General features: G+C 40.0%; 1 protein-coding gene across 3 annotated transcripts in view; it reads left to right on the plus strand.

Moving 5' to 3' along the window:
* The window catches only part of nadk2 (NAD kinase 2, mitochondrial), a 63,984-nt gene that overhangs the window by 19,322 nt on the left and 24,365 nt on the right, over nucleotides 1-20,297 (plus strand). For all 3 annotated transcript variants that reach the window (XM_063049666.1, XM_063049667.1, XM_063049668.1), the window contains 2 exons: nucleotides 18,742-18,823; nucleotides 19,821-19,904. In XM_063049666.1, coding sequence (XP_062905736.1) covers nucleotides 18,742-18,823; nucleotides 19,821-19,904 — 166 coding nt within the window. The remainder of the gene's footprint in view (nucleotides 1-18,741; nucleotides 18,824-19,820; nucleotides 19,905-20,297) is intronic.

Raw genomic sequence — 20,297 nt, forward strand, 5'->3', positions numbered from 1 at the left:
GCGTTTTTTTTAGGTTTTGGAAAGAATAACAGTTCCACATTAACTCATCGACTAAGGTGAAAGGTGTTTCTATTTTTATAGACTCCTGGACTTCATTTGTTCACTATGATACAATTTCAGACCCATATGGTAGATTTATATTAATTACTGGTTTTCTTTATAACCAAAAAGTAGTTTTGGTTAATATTTATGCACCAAATACTGACTATCCTGAATTCATTAAGCATTTATTTGTATCTCTTCCCAATTTAAATGAATATATGTTAATAATGGGCAGAGATTTTAATGCTGTCTGAATCCTACGATGGATAGTCCTGCGCCCATCAGGTACTTCCAAACAAATCTGCTATTTTTATTAACTCCTTTTTAGTTAACTCTGGAATTTTAGAAGTTTGGAGGTTTTTATATCCTAATGAAAAAGAGTTCTCTTTCTTTTCTCATGTATATCATAATTACTCTAGAATCGATTACTTCTTTATTGATTCTCGATTAGTTTCGCTTGTCACTGTCTGTGAATATGATGCAATCACCATTTCCGATCATGCACCTTTGAAATTATCAATTAAATTAATTGATGTAACCTTTAGTACTGAACAATGGCGGTTCAACTCTATTTTGCTTCTGGATTTAAATTTTGTTAATTTCATTAAAGAACAGATTGCCTTTTTCTTTTCAACTAACTCAATGGAAGAAATTTCCAGTGGGATATTATGGGATACCTTTAAAGTGTATATCCGTGGGCAAATTATTTCATACTGTGCTGGATTGAAAAAAATGAATTAATAATGAAATATTCTATTGGTTGATAAGATTAAAGAAATTGATTAAAAAAAAATTCTATTGCTCCCAATCTGGAGCTTAGAGAGTTGAACTTCAGATGCAACATAGTTTGTTATTAACATCCCCAATTGAAAATCAGTTACTTAAAACTAAGAGTCAATTTTATATACATGGTGATAAATTGGGTAAATTATTGGCTAACCAATTGAAAGCTGCTTTGGCGAAACGTCAAATTAATAAAGTTCGTAAAGGGGATGGTATTTTGACGGTTGACCATGATGAAATTAACAAATCTTTTCAAGAATTTTATACCAATCAGAATTTCCTGATGATGCTACCATAATGCATGAATTTTTAAGGAAATTGAATATTCCAAAATTACCAGTTGATGAACGTTTAGCACTAGACGCATCCTAAAGAGGAAATAAAGAAAGCAATTTTTTTGATGAACTGTGGTAAAGCACTGGTCCGGATGGGTATACAGCTGAATTTTTAAAATCTTTTTCAGATTTACTTTCTCCCTGGTTATGTAGAATTTTTAAAGATGCTTTATTTGTAGGTAAATTACCACAATCCTTTTATGAAGCATCTATTTCTTTAATTCCTAAAAAGATAAAGATCCAACTGAATGTGCATCATACAGACCTATATCTTTGTTGCATGTGGATTCTAAAATCCTTTCCAAAATATTAGCAATTAGTTTGGTGAAGGTATTGCCACAAATTGTCTCCTAGGATCAGACAGGATTTATTAAAAATCGTTATTCACATTTTAATGTTAGGAGGTTAATGAATATTGTATACACTACTTCATCTAAGACTCCAGAATGTATTATTTCACTTGACGCCGAGAAGGCTTTTGACAGACTTGAATGGGAATATTTATTTAGTATACTTGAGAAATTTAATTTTAGCTGAAAATTCATATCTTGGACTAAATTGATATATCACACACCTTTGGCTTCTGTACTTACCAATAATCAGAGATCCCTCTTTTTAAGCTTTTTCAAGGTAAAGGACAGGGCTGTCCTTTAAGCCCTTTACTATTTGATATTGCCCTGGAGCCCTTGGAAATCGCCCTTCGTGATTCACCCAATATATTTGGCATTATTCGTGGGAATGGGACACATAAAGTATCACTATATGTGGATGACCTGTTACTATATATCTCTAACCCAGAGAAATCCATTCCTGCAGTAATAACAGTACTTGATCAGTTTAGTAGTTTTTCTGGCTATAAATTGAATCCTAATAAGAGTGTGTTTTTCCCATTAAATATACAAGTTCCAATTTATAGATAATCACCATTTAGATTGGTTACTGATTATTTTATTTATTTGGGTGTCAAAATTACTAAGAAGCTTAAGGATCTATTTAAAGTTAATTTTTTTACCCTTAATTGATCATGTTAAACAACTGTTACTAAATGGTCCCCATTGTCCTTATCTTTGATTGGTCAAATTAATGCTATTAAAATGATTATTTTACCTAAATTTCTGTATCTATTTTGGGCGGTATCAATTTTCATCCCTAAATCCTTTTTTTGATATTATTGATTCTAAAATTTCTTCATGTATATGGCAGAATAGAAATCCTAGACTAAGTGAGAAATATTTACAGAAATCAAAAAAGGAAGGTGGTTTGACTTTGCCGAATCTTAGATTTTATTATTGGGCAATTAATATTCGATCTTTAACGTTTTGGACACAAGAGTTGGGTGAAGCTCAATGTCCACGATGGATGAACCTCGAGCGTTAGTCTGTACAGGGGTTTTCATTTGCTTCTATTTTAGGGGCTGCGCTTCCCTTTGCACTTACTAAATTGAATAAACAAATGATAAATCCAATAATTAAACATACAATAGGAATATGGTTTCAATTTCGTAAATTTTTAAAATTCTATTATATCTAATTTTTTTTCTTTCAACCGTCTAGAATTGATCAAGCTTTTCTTTTATGGAAAACAAAGGGAATAACATGTTTTTGTGATTTATTCATGGATGATTGTTTTATGTCTTTTGAACAGTTGTCTAATAAATATAATTTGCCTAGATCACACTGTTTCAGATATTTACAGATTAGAAACTTCCTGAATGTTATTTTACCTACCTTTCCGCTATCACATCAAAATGGAGTTACAGAAAAAAATTTACGTGTAAATCCCCATCAGAAGAGTTTAATAGCATTTATTTATGATTTAATTATGAAAATATGCTTAGGTACTTCTGATAAAATTAAGAATGAGTGGGAAAAAGAAATTCAGATATCTTTACCTAGAGAGAAATGGGAGAAAATTCTTCAACTAGTTCATACTTCTTCAATGTGTGCCAGACATGCTTTGATACAATTTAAGGTGGTTGGATAGGGCTCATATGTCCAAGGATAAGTTAGCTCGTTTTTATTGCCATATAAATCCTGTTTGTGACAGATGTAATTCTGAGGTAGCTTCCTTGACACATATGTTCTGGTCTTGTCCTCTTCTAGAATAATATTGGAAAGATATTTTTGATATTATTTCAGTAGTTTTGCGTATTGATTTTCAACCTCATCCTATTACTGCAATTTTTGGGCTGCCAGTGATGGACTTTGTCATTTATCCTCATCAGCTCGTCATCTAATTGCACTTGTTACATTAATAGCCAGAAGATCCATTTTGCTTAAATGGAAAGATTCTAATCCCCCTACTCCATTTCAATGGTTTTCCCAAATGATAGCATATTTAAACTTGGAAAAGTTTATATCCTAAACTTGGATTAGGAGTGGTACTGATCCTTCGGTTAAATTTGAAGAAACTTGGAGGCCATTTATTCAATATTTTCATATAATGTAAACTGACCTTTTCGGAATCCTTTTCAATAACTTTTTGTTTGAGTATAGAGGAGTGGAGTTAATGACAAATAATGATTTTAGCCAATGAAATATGGCAGCCTAATCTTTCTTTCTTTTTGTTAAGTTTAGATTTTTCTTTTTCTGTTTATAAAATAGCTTTTTCATGGTTAGTTACTAAGAGATTGGGAGGCTAAACGACATTTGTTACTTGGAATCTGTGCTTGTACATGTTAACTGTTATAAATGTAATCCCGATCTTTTTGTATCATTATTATTATGTTTATTAATTTTGAAACTTGATAAAAAGATTGAAAAAGAAAGGAAAGAGGACACAGGTTTAAGGTGCTGGGGAGTAGGTACAGAGGAGATGTCAGGGGTAAGTTTTTTACTCAGTGAGTGGTGAGTGTATGGAATGGGCTGCTGGCAACGGTGGTGGAGGCGGATACAAGAGGGTCTTTTAAGAGACTCCTGGACAGGTACATGGAGCTTAGAAAAATAGAGGGCGATGGGTAACCCTAGGTAATTTCTAAGGTAGGGACATGTTCGGCACAACTTTGTGGGCCGAAGGGCCTGTATTGTGCTGTAGGTTTTCTATGTTTCTATGCCCGAGGAAATTTGTAAAGATGATTCAGCTGCCCCACGACAGAATGACAGGACAAGTCCTTTGCAGTGGTGATACGTCAGCTGTATTTGCTATTTCCAATGGGGTGAAGCAGGGCTGTGTACTAGCCCCAGTCCTGTTTAGTCTGTTCTTCACTTGCATGTTGTCACGTGCTGTCCAAGGTCTGAAGGAGGGAGTGTACATCAGGTACCAATTGGACGGCTCTCTCTTTGACCTTCACCGCTTGAACGCACGGACGAAGTGCCTCCATACAGTCATTCAAGAAACCCTCTTTGCTGATGACTGTGCGCTCCTGGCGCACAAAGACAGTGATCTACAGTTGACACTGAACAAATTCTCAGACGCTGCTATGCTCTTTGGCCTGACTATCAGCCTGAACAAGACTGAAGTACTTCACCAGCCTGTGCCAAACACCAACCCCATAGAACCAAAAATCACTGTTGTCGACACCCAGCTGACAAATGTAAACAACTTCAAATACTTGGGAAGCATCATCTCGAGTGATGGGTCTTTGGACAAAGAAATTGACTTCAGGATCAGCAAGACCAACCAGGCTCTGGGGAGGCTGCGTACCAGAGTGCTCAGTCAACACAACATCCGCATCTCCACAAAGCTGAAAGTCTACAGAGCTGTGGTCATCCCTTCTCTCCTATATGGATGTGAGACCTGGGCTCTGTACCAACGACACATCAAACAGCTGGAGAAATTTCACATGCGCGCCCTCCGCTCCATCCTTGGCATTCTTTGGCAAGACCGTGTCTCCAACCTGGAGGTCTTGGATCGCGCGGAGTCCACCAGCATTGAGTCCCTAATCATCAGAGCCCAGATGCGGTGGGCGGAACACGTCATCAGAATGGACGACCACCGTATGCCTCGCCAGCTGCTCTATGGTGAACTGGAGACCGGAAAGAGACCTCAAAGTCGTCCACGCAAGCACTACGATACTGTGAAGGAAGCCCTACACTACTGTGATATCCAGCCAAAGGAACTAGAAGCTACGGCTGCTGACAGAACCCGCTGGCAAGCTCTGTGCTATGAAGCCACCAGTTTTGAAGATGGGCGCTGCCAAAAACTGATGGAAAATGGTGAGCGGTGTCACAGAACAGCAGCCACAATTATTACAACCACATACTTCCAGTGCCCCCATTGTGCCAGACTCTGCGCTTCCAGACTGGGACTGCAGCGCCACCTCCGGGTCCACAGATGTACTGCACAACAGCGTGTCTTCTTCCAATCCGAACGACTACCACTACTCGTATGTCAGTCTCAGACTGAAATCAGAGGATCATCAGGGGCTAAGGGACTTCTTGAAGGTGCCTTCATGTTTGTCAGTCAAAGCGAGCATAAAAGGCATTGAGCTCATCTGGAAGCGAAGCCTTGTTGTCACCTACTTCACTTGTTTTCACTTTGTAAGAGACGATAGCATTCAAGCCTTGCCTTGGCTGTCAAGCATCCTTCAATGATTCAGTTTGTGCTGGAATTGCTGTTCTCCATGTAAGATGCCTTTCCAGAGATCATACCTGGACCATTTGTATTTTACTTTGTCTTCAGACCTGAATGTCACTGATCTGGCCCTCAGCAGATTATGGATGTCAATTTTCATCAACGGCTGCTGGTTGGGTAGGACTCTGAGTGATTTAGTGGGGACATGCTCATCTATGACTGTCGGTGACCACCGTGGTGTACTCGTTCAGATCCACAGATGAGCCCTTGAACATGGCCCAGTCTAATCTCGCCACTACTCTGCCTCCCGTGACCTCCACTCTGTTGTCTTTATCTTTAGAGCCTTGCTCTTTACCCTCTGCCTGTATGCAGGTAGGAGGATAGCCAAGTGATCAGATTTCCCAAAATGTGGTCTAGGGATCGAACAATAGGCATTCCTGATGGTAGTATAGCAGTAGGTGAGTGTGCTGAGACCCAACGCTGCCACTGTCATACGCTGATGATAATTGGGCAGAAATTTCTTCAAACAAGCCTGATTGAAGTCTTTGACAATGATTTGAAAGGCATCAGGGTAGGCTGTTTCTTGTTTTCTGATCGCGGCGCTCAATACCTCACATGCTGGCTTAGCATCGGACTTGGTTGTATATAAGGTGCATTCAGAATCACAGAGGAGATAACTTACCAAGAATACATTTTTTTAGATATCTCCAAGTTAGAAATTTCCTAAGTACCATACTTTCTTCCTTTCTGACGTTACCTCCTACATATATTTTAGATACTATAATTAACCTTAATCCATGTTAGAAAGGTGTAACAGCTGTTATTTATAATACTATCATGAAACTTGGGAAAGCTCCATTCGATAAGATTAGGTCAGATTGGGAAAAGGAATTGGGCTTTACTATCTTGGCGGATGACTGGGTGCATATTTTACAACTAGTCAATACTTCCTCTATCTGTTCCAAACATTCCCTAATTCAATTTAAAGTTATTCTTTCTTTCTTTTTAAATCTTTTTATTAAATAAGTATACAAAAAGGTAAGCCATATAGACACTAATACACTGTTAGAATATAATAAAATTACAGAAGATATTAATACAAAAAAAAAACTACAATGTAATTTAAACATAACATACCAAGGTAACGTAATAGTATACTAATTTTATATATATATCAATAGAGAAAAGGAAAAAAAAACCCAAAAAAAACCCACTGTGCAACTAACTAAAAGCAAAGCAATGGGCTAACTTGAAACCAAACAGAGTTAAACTTAAAATCACGTCCTCAATCCCGACCTCCATTAAAAACAGTAAAAAAAAACAAGAAGGGTATATATTACATTAAATGAAAATATTGAATAAAAGATCTCCAAGTCTGTTCAAATTTAAATGAGGAGTCATAAAGATTGCTTCTAATTTTCTCCAAATTCAAGCATAATATCGTCTGAGAAAACCAAAAAAAGGTAGTTGGAGCATTAAGCTCTTTCCAATGTTGTAAGATACATCTTTTCGCCATTAAAGTAAGAAATGCAATCATTCTACGGGCTGAAGGGGAGAGATTACTGGAAATTTTAGGTAGTCCAAAGATAGCAGTAATAGGGTGAGGAGAGATATCTATATTCAATACCTTAGAGATAATATTAAAAATGTCTCTCCAAAAAATTTCCAAAGTAGGGCAAGACCAAAACATATGAGTTAAAGAGGCTATCTGCCCCGGACATCTATCACAAAAAGAGTTAATATGAGAATAAAAGCCGCTAAATTATCTTTGGACATATGAGCTCTATGAACAACTTTAAACTGAATTAGGGAATGTTTAGCACAGATAGAGGAAGTATTGACTAATTGTAAAATCTGCCCCCAGTCATCCACGGAAATGGTAAACCCCAATTCCTGTTCCCAATCTACCCTAATCTTATCAAATGGAGCTTTCCTAAGTTTCATAATAATATTATAAATCATAGCCGATGCACCTTTCTGACATGGATTAAGGTTGATTATAGTATCTAAGATGTATGTAGGAGGAAGCATTGGAAAGGAAGAAAGTATAGTACTTAGGAAATTTCTAACCCGTAGATATCTAAAAAAATGTATTCTTGATAAGTTTATATTTATTAGATAATTGTTCAAAAGACATAAGGGAACCATCTAAAAATAAATCCAAAAACCGTGAAATACCCTTAGTCTTCCAAGTTTGAAAAGCACGATCCGTAAAAGAGGGAGAAAAAAATATGTTACCTAAAATAGGAATCGCTAACCCAAATTGATTAAGATCAAAAAATTTTCTGAATTGAAACCAAATACGCAAGGTATATTTAACTATCGGGTTAGACACCTGTTTAAGGCGTTTCCAATCAAAAGGAAGAGAGGAACCTAAAATAGAGCCAAGTGTAAAACCCTGAACAGATTGTAATTCCAATACTACCCATTTAGGAATGGATAGTATATCCTGGTCCAGTAACCAGAATTTCATATGTTGAATATTAATTGCCCAATAATAAAATCTAAAGTTAGGTAATGCTAAGCCTCCATCTCTCTTAGCTTTCTGTAAATATATTTTACCCAGTCTCGGGTTTTTATTCTGCCAAATAAATGAAGAAATTTTAGAGTCAACTTTGTCAAAAAAAGATTTTGGAACAAAGATTGGTAATGCCTGAAATATATATAAAAATTTTGGCAAAAAAAACATCTTAACTGCATTAATACGACCAATCAAAGTTAAATATAAAGGAAACCATTTAGATGAAAGTTGAGTAATATGGTCTATTAATGGTAAAAAATTAGTCTTAAATAAATCTTTATATTTACAAGTAATTTTAATCCCAAGATATGAAAAATAATTATTAATCAATTTAAATGGAAATTTATAATATAAGGGAAGTTGTTTATTAATCGGAAAGAGTTCACTCTTGCTAAGATTTAATTTATAACCTGAAAAAAGACCAAATTGTGCTAATAACTCTAAAACAGCCGGGATGGATTTTTGAGGATTAGAAATATATAAAAGTAAATCATCAGCATAAAGTGATAATTTATGGGACTTTAAGCCCCGAGTTATCCCAGTAATATTTGGAGATTCTCGAATGGCAATTGCAAGAGGTTCTAATGCAATATCAAATAATAAGGGACTAAGAGGACAACCTTGTCGAGTACCTCGAAAAAGAGGGAAAAAAGGTGAACTTAAAGAGTTAGTACGGACCGAGGCCACAGGAGAATAATATAAGAGTTTAATCCAGGATATAAATTTCGAGCTAAAATTAAACATTTCAAGCACCTTAAATAAATAAGGCCATTCTACTCTATCAAAAGCTTTCTCGGCATCTAAAGAGATAACACATTCAGGAACATTTTGTGAGGGAGTATAAACGATATTTAACAGTGTACGAATATTATAAAAAGAGTAACGACCTTTAATAAAACCCGTTTGGTCTTCCGAAATAATAGAGGGAAGTACTTTTTCTAATCTATTTGCTAATAACTTAGAAAAAACTTTAGAATCAACATTTAATAAAGATATTGGTCTATAAGATGCACATTGAGCAGGATCTTTATCCTTCTTTAATATTAAAGAAATTGACACTCTATTAAAAGATTCAGGAAGTTTACCAAGTTTCAACGAAGCCTCAAAAACCCTACAGAGCCAAGGGATTAATGAAGGAGCAAAACATTTGTAAAATTCTACGGTAAACCCATCAGGGCCAGGAGCTTTCCTCAAATTCATAGAGAAAATAACATTCTTAATCTCATCCATGGTAATGGGAGTATCTAACATAGAAGCCATATCCTGTGAAATCTCAGGGAAGTCTAAATTATCTAAAAAATCATTCATATATTTAGAATCTCGAGGAGACTCTGATTGATATAAGGAAGAGTAAAAATCACAGAAGGTTTGATTAATCCCCACATGATCAAATATCAGTCGATCATTTTGGTTATAAATCTGATTAATTTGAGATTTAGCATAATTAGACTTCAATTGATTAGCCAACAGTTTGCCAATTTTGTCACTGTGTACATAAAATTCACTTCTTGTTTTCTTTAATTGGTTTACAATCGAGGACGAGAGTAATAAACTGTGTTCCATTTGAAGTTCAGTTCTTTGTTTATATAACTCCTCAGAAGGAGCTATAACATATTTCTTATCAATTTCCTTAATCTTATCCACAATTACCAACTCCTCCTGCTTCTGCTTCTTCCTCAAAGCAGCAGAATACGAGATAATCTGACCACGAATATAAGCTTTAAAAGTGTCCCAAAGAGTGTTAACAGAATATCCTCTGTATGGTTAATTGTAAAAAAAAATCAATCTGTTCATTCATAAAGTTAACAAAATCCGAGTCCTGAAGCAACAGCGAATTAAAACGCCATTGTCTATTATTTTGTATATTGGCCAGAATTTTAATAGAAAGCTTAAGTGGAGCATGATCCGAAATGGTTATAGAGTCATAATCACATTTAATCACTGAGGAAATAAGACGAGAATCAATAAAGAAATAATCAATTCTTGAATAGGAGTGATGAACATGTGAAAAAAAAGAAAAATCTTTTTCCTGAGGATGCAAAAAGCGCCAAATGTCCGTCGACCCAGAATCAGAAAGGAATGAATTAATCAAAGTTGCAGATTTATTAGGTAAGGTCCGTAAAGGAGCCAAACGGTCCAAAGCTGGAGACAAACAGGTATTAAGATCTCCGCCCCAGATCAATGAAAACTCATTCAAATTTGGAAACTGATTAAATAATGATTTATAAAAGTCCAGACAGTCCATATTAGGAGCATAAACATTAACCAAAACTACTTTTTTATTGAATAGTAAACCACTAACCAATAGAAATCTACCATTCGGATCAGAAATAATATCATGTTGTATAAAAGTAACTGAGGAGTCTATAAAAATAGAGACGCCTCGAATCTTAGCATTGGAGTTCGAATGAAACTGTTGTCCCTTCCAGAATTTAAAAAAACGTAGTCTGTCCCCCCTCCGCACATGGGTCTCTTGTAAGAATAAAATTTGTGCTTTAAGTCTCCGGAACACTTTAAAAACTTTTTTCCTTTTAATAGGATGATTAAGACCATTAGTATTCCAGGAGACAAAATTAATAATAGACTTCATAAACCCTAAAGTCAACCCCCAACAAGGAGGATTGACGATAGGCTCGACCCACGAACCCGGAGAGGGAACAGAACATACAAGAGATACCGGGAAGAAGAACGCAACCAATACTTCAATACTGTATATAGCCCAAGAAGAAAGAAACTAAAACGTGAAGCCCCTCCCACCACCCCCACCCCATGACCCCAAGGCAAAATCTAACGCAGACCAGCCCGAAAGAAGCAAGCACTAAAACTACCCCCATGACTTCCGGTATACGCTCCCTAAAAAAAAGTGTAAATATAAAAAAGATCAGCTGATTATAAAACAGTAAAAGAATAAAAAAAGATAACTCAATTAAAATAAACACATAACAGAATAAAAGCCAGAAAATATATAAAAAAACCGCAATAAACCCCAGACCCATGAATAAACAGAACAACAAAAAAAAATGAGATTATTAACATTAACTAGTTATAAAAACCTACAAAACAAAATAGATTTAAAAAAAAAACTACAAAATTTAAGGCCACAAAGGAAATACGTAAAATGACAATAAGGAAGTAACCACCCAGAATCCCCTGGGAAAAAGAAAGAAATGACGCAGTTAAAAAGAAAGTTTAGCAACCATATTAAGTAATCAAAAATAAACTTTTCTGCCCAAATAGGGCAAAAAAAAATTAAGACCGACAAATTCACAGCCTCCGATCAACGGAGATAGTTAAAAAAATTACAATTAAGATGTTGAAGGTGAAAATTGATCCAGATAACTCTGGGCATCCGATGGAGCGTCAAAAAAACGGAGGGCTCCATCCAACGTATGAATCCTTAGACGTGCAGGGTAAAGAAGCGCTGGTTTTAAATCCATCTTGTAGAGTTCCGACATCACAGATCTGTAACGAACCCGTTGATCCCGGATTGGTTTACTGAAATCTTCCACGAATCGGAATTTAAGATCCAAAAAATCAATGAAACCTTTAGATCGAACAAATCGAAACAGTTTCTCCTTGTCTTGAAAGTAATGAAACCATAAAATGACATGTCGAGGTTTATCTGACCTAAGCAAGTATGATGGAACTCTATGAACGCGATCCAATAGCGGTGGTTGGTCAGGAAATACAGTGGGAAATGCATCTTTTAAAAGTTGAGAAAAATACTTCATAGGGTTATCAGATTCAACAGCTTCACACACCCCGATCATTCGTAGATTCTGCCGTCGCATTCTAGATTCTAAGTCAGAGTTTTTAAAGGTCAGAAAGTCAAGTTTCTTCTTCATTACATTAATTGTTTCATCGATTTTCCCCATCTTAAGCTCACTTTGTTGCGTGGATTTTTGAAGATCAGATATAGCCGACTGATGTTCCATAATAGATGTTTGTATCTTATCGATTGAATCGGCAATTTTCTGGAAATTAATTGAAATTTCCGCACGAATCAGCTCCGTAACAGAGGTTGAAATTTCCCTTTGAATTAACTCCGATATAGCTTTCAAAGTCACCGGTGGTTCAGTCGGGGGGAAATCAATACCTTTCGGTTTAACCGGAGGTTTGCCATCCTTCCCGTTTTTCCCATTCTTAGACATAACAGACCTTAAACGCATCCAGTTATCGAAGAACCCAATTTATTTCAAAGTATTGTAAAAGTTGATGCCTTAATGGTTAATTAAAATATAGCTGATCATAAGAAAAAAAACTCAGAGGTAATGGAGCGAGTCAAGAACGCGACTTCACTCCATGAGCGCTACCGGAAGTCCAAAGTTATACATAGAGCAAGATAAATTATCTCGTTTTTATTCTCGTATTAACCCGCTTTGTGACAGATGTCATGGGGAGATAGCTTCCTTAACTCATATGTTTTGGTCCTGTCCTACTTTGGAAACTTTTTGGAAAGACATTTTTAATATTATCTCAAAGGTATTGAATACAGATATTTCTCCCCATCCTATTACTTCTATCTTTGGATACTTAAAATTTCCAGTAATCTTTCCCCTTCAGCCCGTAGAATGATTGCATTTCTTACTTTAATGGCGAAAAGATGTATTTTACAACATTGGAAGGAGATTAATGCCCCAACTACGTTCTTTTGGTTTTCTCAGACGATACTATGTTTAAATTTGGAGAAAATCAGAAGTAATCTTTCTGAGAGGCGGGACTGCGCAGGCGTGTGACGTAGGGCAGTGCAGCGCGGCAGATTTAAAAGGAACAGAGCCTCATAGAGCGGGCAGCGTAGTTTGCGGGCGGCGGAGTGAGCCGGGAGCAGAGTGAAGACTTAAGGGCTTCGGCTCACCGGGCTTAGGCGGAAGCGGGTGAGGCGAGGAAGGTTTGACATTCATTTTCTGTTGCTATTTGAGGAGAGGGGCATTATGACTGTGAGGGCAGTTTGCTGTTCTCGGTGTCGGATGTGGGAGGCCCTGGAGTCTCCAAGCCTCCCGGACGTCTACATCTGCGCCAAGTGCATCGAGATGCAGCTCCTAAGGGACCGCGTTACGGAACTGGAGCTGCAGCTCGATGACCTTCGTCTGGTCAGGGAGAGTGAGGAGGTGATAGAGAGGAGTGGAAGGCAGGTGGTCACGCCGGGGCCACGGGAGGCAGACAAGTGGGTCACGGTTAGGAGGGGGAAGGGGAAAAGGAAGGTGATGGGGAGTACCCCGGCGGCTGTGCCCCTTAACAACAGGTACTCCTGTTTGAGTACTGTTGGGGGGGACAGCTTACCCGGGGGAAGCGACAGTGGCCCTGCCTCCGGCACAGAGTCTGGCCCTGTAGCTCAGAAGGGTAGGGCAAGGAAGAGGAGGGCAGTTGTGATAGGGGACTCGATAGTAAGGGGGTCAGATAGGCGATTCTGTGGACGCAGTCCAGAGACTCGGATGGTAGTTTGCCTCCCTGGTGCCAGGGTCCGGGATATTTCTGATCGTGTCCAAGATATCCTGAAGTGGGAGGGTGAAGAGCCAGAGGTCCTGGTACATATAGGTACCAATGACATAGGTAGGAAAAGGGATGAGGTCCTGAAAGAAGAATATAGGGAGCTAGGAAGGGAGTTGAGAAAAAGGACCGCAAAGGTAGTAATCTCGGGATTACTGCCTGTGCCACACGACAGTGAGAGTAGGAATGCGATGAGGTGGAGGATAAATGCGTGGCTGAGGGATTGGAGCAGGGGGCAGGGATTCAAGTTTTTGGATCATTGGGACCTCTTTTGGCGCAGGTGTGACCTGTACAAAAAGGACGGGTTACACTTAAATCCTCGGGGGACCAATATCCTGGCAGGGAGATTAGCGGGGGCTACTGAGGTGACTTTAAACTAGAATGGTTGGGGGGTGGGAATCAAATTAAAGCGGCTAGGTGTGAGGAGGTTAGTTCACAACAGAGGGATGGGAACCAGTGCAGAGAGACAGAGGGGTGTAAAGTGAGCGTAGAAGCAAACAGTACAAAGGGGAAAAGTAAAAGTGGCAGGCCGACAAATCCAGGGCAAGCATTAAAAAGGGCTAAGAGAGTTGTAAAAGAGTGCCTGAAGGCTTTATGTGTCAATGCAAGGAGCATTCGTAATAAGGTGGATGAATTGAAAGTGCAGATTGTTATTAATGATTATGATATAGTTGGGATCACAGAGACATGGCTCCAGGGTGACCAGGGATGGGAGCTCAACGTTCAGGGATATTCAATATTCAGGAGGGATAGACACGAAGGAAGGGGAGGTGGGGTGGCGTTGCTGGTTAAAAAAGAGATTAACGCAATAGAAAGGAAGGACATAAGCCGGGAAGATGTGGAATCGATATGGGTAGAGCTGCGTAACACTAAGGGGCAGAAGACGCTGGTGGGAGTTGTGTACAGGCCACCTAACAGTAGTAGTGAGGTCGGAGATGGTATTAAACAGGAAATTAGAAATGTGTGCAATAAAGGAACAGCAGTTATAATGGGTGACTTCAATCTACATGTAGACTGGGTGAACCAAATTGGTAAAGGTGCTGAGGAAGAGGATTCCTTGGAATGTATGCGGGATGGTTTTTTGAACCAACATGTCGAGGAACCGACTAGAGAGCAGGCTATTCTGGACTGGGTTTTGAGCAATGAGGAAGGGTTAATTAGCGATCTTGTCGTGAGAGGCCCCTTGGGTAAGAGTGACCATAATATGGTGGAATTCTTCATTAACATGGAGAGTGACGTAGTTAATTCAGAAACAAAGGTTCTGAACTTAAAGAGGGGTAACTTTGAAGGTATGAGACATGAATTAGCTAAGATAGACTGGCAAATGACACTTCAAGGATTGACGGTGGATATGCAATGGCAGGCATTTAAAGGTTGCATGGATGAACTACAACAATTGTTCATCCCAGTTTGGCAAAAGAATAAATCAAGGAAGGTAGTGCACCCGTGGCTGACAAGAGAAATTAGGGATAGTATCAATTCCAAAGAAGTAGCATACAAATTAGCCAGAGAAAGTGGCTCACCTGAGGACTGGGAGAAATTCAGAGTTCAGCAGAGGAGGACAAAGGGCTTAATTAGGAAGGGGAAAAAAGATTATGAGAGAAAACTGGCAGAGAACATAAAAACGGACTGTAAAAGCTTTTATAGATATGTAAAAAGGAAAAGACTGATAAAGACAAATGTAGGTCCCCTGCAAACAGAAACAGGTGAATTGATTATGGGGAGCAAGGACATGGCAGACCAATTGAATAATTACTTTGGTTCTGTCTTCACTAAGGAGGACATAAATAATCTTCCAGAAATAGTAAGGGACAGAGGGTCCAGTGAGATGGAGGAACTGAGCGAAATACATGTTAGTAGGGAAGTGGTGTTAGGTAAATTGAAGGGATTGAAGGCAGATAAATCCCCAGGGCCAGATGGTCTGCATCCCAGAGTGCTTAAGGAAGTGGCCCAAGAAATAGTGGATGCATTAGTGATAATTTTTCAAAACTCGTTAGATTCTGGACTAGTTCCTGAGGATTGGAGGGTGGCTAATGTAACCCCACTTTTTAAAAAAGGAGGGAGAGAGAAACCGGGGAATTATAGGCCGGTTAGCCTAACGTCGGTGGTGGGGAAACTGCTGGAGTCAGTTATCAAGGATGTGATAACAGCACATTTGGAAAGCGGTGAAATGATCGGACAAAGTCAGCATGGATTTGTGAAAGGAAAATCATGTCTGACGAATCTCATAGAATTTTTTGAGGATGTAACTAGTAGAGTGGATAGGGGAGAACCAGTGGATGTGGTATATTTGGATTTTCAAAAGGCTTTTGACAAGGTCCCACATAGGAGATTAGTGTGCAAACTTAAAGCACACGGTATTGGGGGTAAGGTATTGGTGTGGGTGGAGAATTGGTTAGCAGACAGGAAGCAAAGAGTGGGAATAAACGGGACCTTTTCAGAATGGCAGGCGGTGACTAGTGGGGTACCGCAAGGCTCAGTGCTGGGACCCCAGTTGTTTACAATATATATTAATGACTTGGATGAGGGAATTAAATGCAGCATCTCCAAGTTTGCGGATGACACGAAGCTGGGTGGCAGTGTTAGCAGTGAGGAGGATGCTAAGAGGATGCAGGGTGACTTGGATAGGTTGGGTGAGTGGGCAAACTCATGGCAGATGCAATTTAATGTGGATAAATGTGAAGTTATCCACTTTGGTGGCAAAAATAGGAAAACAGATTATTATCTGAATGGTGGCCGATTAGGAAAAGGGGAGGTGCAACGAGACCTGGGTGTCATTATACACCAGTCATTGAAAGTGGGCATGCAGGTACAGCAGGCGGTGAAAAAGGCGAACGGTATGCTGGCATTTATAGCGAGAGGATTCGAGTACAGGAGCAGGGAGGTACTACTGCAGTTGTACAAGGCCTTGGTGAGACCACACCTGGAGTATTGTGTGCAGTTTTGGTCCCCTAATCTGAGGAAAGACATCTTTGCCATAGAGGGAGTACAAAGAAGGTTCACCAGATTGATTCCTGGGATGGCAGGTCTTTCATATGAAGAAAGACTGGATGAACTGGGCTTGTACTCGTTGGAATTTAGAAGATTGAGGGGGGATCTGATTGAAACGTATAAGATCCTAAAGGGATTGGACAGGCTAGATGCAGGAAGATTGTTCCCGATGTTGGGGAGGTCTAGAACGAGGGGTCACAGTTTGAGGATAGAGGGGAAGCCTTTTAGGACCGAGGTTAGGAAAAACTTCTTCACACAGAGAGTGGTGAATCTGTGGAATTCTCTGCCACAGCAAACTGTTGAGGCCAGTTCATTAGCTATGTTTAAAAGGAAGTTAGATATGGCCCTTGTGGCTACAGGGGTCAGGGGGTATGGAGGGAAGGCTGGGTTCTGAGTTGGATGATCAGCCATGATCATAATAAATGGCGGTGCAGGCTCGAAGGGCCGAATGGCCTACTCCTGCACCTATTTTCTATGTTTCTATGTTTCTATGTTTCTATGATACTTCAGTTAAATTTGAACAGACCCGGAGATCTTTTATTCAACATTTTCATTTAATGTAATTTTTTTTTTCTCTTTGCCCATATTTACATTCCCTTCTTGCTTTTTAACTGTTTTTAATGGAGGTCGGGTTTGAGGACGTGATTGTTTTAAGTTGTTTAAGTCTACTTGATACCTAGTTAGCCCATTGCTTTGCTTTGCTTTTTAGATTAGTTGCACGGTGGGGTTTTTTCTTCTCTTTATTGATATGTATGGAAAATTAGTATACTATTGTATTACCTTGTTATCTTATATCTAAACAGCACTGTTTGCACTAATTTTTTTGTGTATTGATATCTCTTGTGAATTTATATCGCAACAGTGCATTAGTTTCTACATGGTTTACCTTTTGTGTACTAATTCAATAAAAAGATTTAAAAAGAAAGAAAGAATCACAGAGGAGAACTCTATTGGTAAATAGAATGGTTGGCACTTAATCATTAGATGTCCCAGATTTGGGAAGCGAGTGCAATAAGACTACTGCATCTGAGCACCACAAAGAGTTTATTATGGACCCCTCGGTTAATGGTAGGCATCCCTGGTTTATCATAAAACTCAGACCCTCACCATTTTACCTTCTCTGTTCAGTTCAACCTGTGTATCAAGCCCTCAGGAATTACCAATGTATCCAGTGCATTTGGAGCAAGCCATGTCTCTGTGCAACATAGAACACAGCACTTCCTCATTTCCCTTTGATTCAACAATCTTGCCCTTAAGTCCTCAGTCTTGTTCTCCAGTGACTGTATATTTGCTAAGAAGATGCTCCAAGAGCAATTTGACAATTCCCTTTCACATAGCTATCCTTTGTGTGATATGTGGACATTTTATGCAGAACGCAGTGTGTGCCTGGAGCAGGTGATCGGGGCTAGTGGTAGAGGCATTCAAGAGGCTCTTGGGCACATGACTGTGCAGGGATCAGAGGCATATGAATCATGTACAACTGGAAGGGATTTAGTTTAATTTGACACAGAGATCATGAGTCACGATTTGTTCCTGTCTATACTGCTGTAAGTTTGATATTTTGTCTCCCCTCACCTATGCTGTTTACTGCAGAGCTGGGTTATCAGTGCATCTGTCAGGCTGGTGGTTTGTCCAGCCCCTGTGGTGTGGTCCATTCTGCAGATACTCAGTCCATTAACCATTTGTCACTGGGGTACAGAACCACGTATGCCCCTGTACACTATCAGCGGGTGTAACAGCTGTGGTCAGTGGCTCCTCAGCCATTCTCACAGCTCCACAATGCACAGCTGGTCTTGAGGCCATGCTCCTGGGGACTCAGTGGAGGGGTTGGTCTGCTGCAGGGGCTGGCCAAGGTGGCCATGCACAGGTCCCTGCAGCACAAAACCAGGCCCTTTGCTGACCCAGGATTCCCATTCAAAGCTCATTCCATTTGGCTGCAAAATGCTGGGGAACTGGGCAGGTTGTGTAGCGAGGTAGAGCTGGGATTGGAGGGAAGAGGCGTTATGGTGGGGAATGGGTGGTTCAAGGCTCCATGGGTTTCAGCTCACTATCCCCTCTGCTTACCTGCAGGTGATGGGACGATGTTGCTCACAGCCAGTAAAGTGTTTGGCCGCCTCAAACCCGTGATTGGAGTGAACACCGACCCAGAGAGGTGATGTGGACGCTGTGGGCCGTGAGTTAGAAACTGCCCGTGCCCAATCTGATTTAACCCCACCCCTTACCTCACACCTGTCCACAGCCTACCCGTATTTCAGAAGGTGCGTTCTCAGCAGGAGAATACCACACCCTCGATCACCTCACTTTTGTCGTACGTCAGAGTCATAGAGCACTGAAACAGGTCCCTTGGCCAAACTAGTCCATGCTGTCCATGGTGCCCACTGAACTAGTCCCATTACCAATGTCCCTATAAACCCTCCTTTCCCCGTACTTACCCATATGTTGCTTAAACATTGTTATTGTAGCTGTCTTGACCTCTCACTCTGGTAACTGGGCAACCCTTCATGTTCAACCTAAGGCACCTAGACTATACTGGGAGGAAACATCACAATGATCAACCTATGTTTCTGCTAATGTCCTTCACACCTCTCAGCTAAACTCCACCAGTATAGGCCCAGCCTGTCTAACCTTTCCCCATAGGCCAGCCACTCTCAGCTCATAGACTAGAGAACCCACTCAGAATTGCTCCAGGGCACTGCTGTCCCGAACACAGAGCACGGACGTGTGATCAGCTGTGGTCCTGGCAAAGCCGGGTGTCACTGAAACAAAGTCGGCTACTCAGCAGGAACACTGATGTTCTGGGAGCTTTCTCCATTCCTCACTGGACATTTGTGAATCCTGTGACTCTGCTCTCTGCTCTCCCCACAGAGTGAACCCACCACACCCCAACCCCACTCAGACCCCGGAACCTGTGTCTCTGCTCTCTCCACAGGGTGAACCCACCACACCCTAACCCAACTCAGACCCCAGAACCTGTGTCTACTCTCTTCTCACTCCTCAGGATGTAATAAAACACTTTCTAATCTTCCCCATTTCCTATATCACTCTCCCGTTGCCAGATCTCTGCCCCTCACTGAGCCAGTGGATCCCATGTGTTGCCGTGTATTCTGTAATGGCCATGTGCCACTAAGTGCTGACTGCTCTTTCTGTAGGTCTCTGGGACACCTGTGTCTGCCCCTGAGGTACACTCACTGCTTCTCCGACGCACTCAGGAAGCTACAGCAGGGAGAGTTCAGGTGAGATGGGCTTTAGTGCACAACATGGACCTTGACACAGTCCCTGGTGCTTGGTTGATTCAGAAGATAAAAGTTCATGAGCTGGATTGTGTTTATCTGTGGCTGCACTAGCGACTAATGAGGAACTGCTGCATACTTGTTCTTGCAGAAATGTGGCTCCAAAAGAGAATTTAGAGAGCTAGGTAGAAAGCTGAGAAGCAGGACCTCCCGGGTAGGAATTTCTGGATTGCTGCCTGTGTCACGCACCAGTGAAGGTAGAAACAGGATGATTTGGTAAATAAATGCGTGGTTGAGAAGCTGGTGCAGGGGCAGGGCTTCAGGTTCTTGGATCATTGGGATCTCCTCAGGAGGAGGTATGACCTGTTCAAAAGGGATGGATTGCACCTGAACCTG

The sequence above is a fragment of the Mobula hypostoma genome, chromosome 5, assembly GCF_963921235.1.
Source record: "Mobula hypostoma chromosome 5, sMobHyp1.1, whole genome shotgun sequence".
Taxonomy (NCBI): domain Eukaryota; kingdom Metazoa; phylum Chordata; class Chondrichthyes; order Myliobatiformes; family Myliobatidae; genus Mobula; species Mobula hypostoma.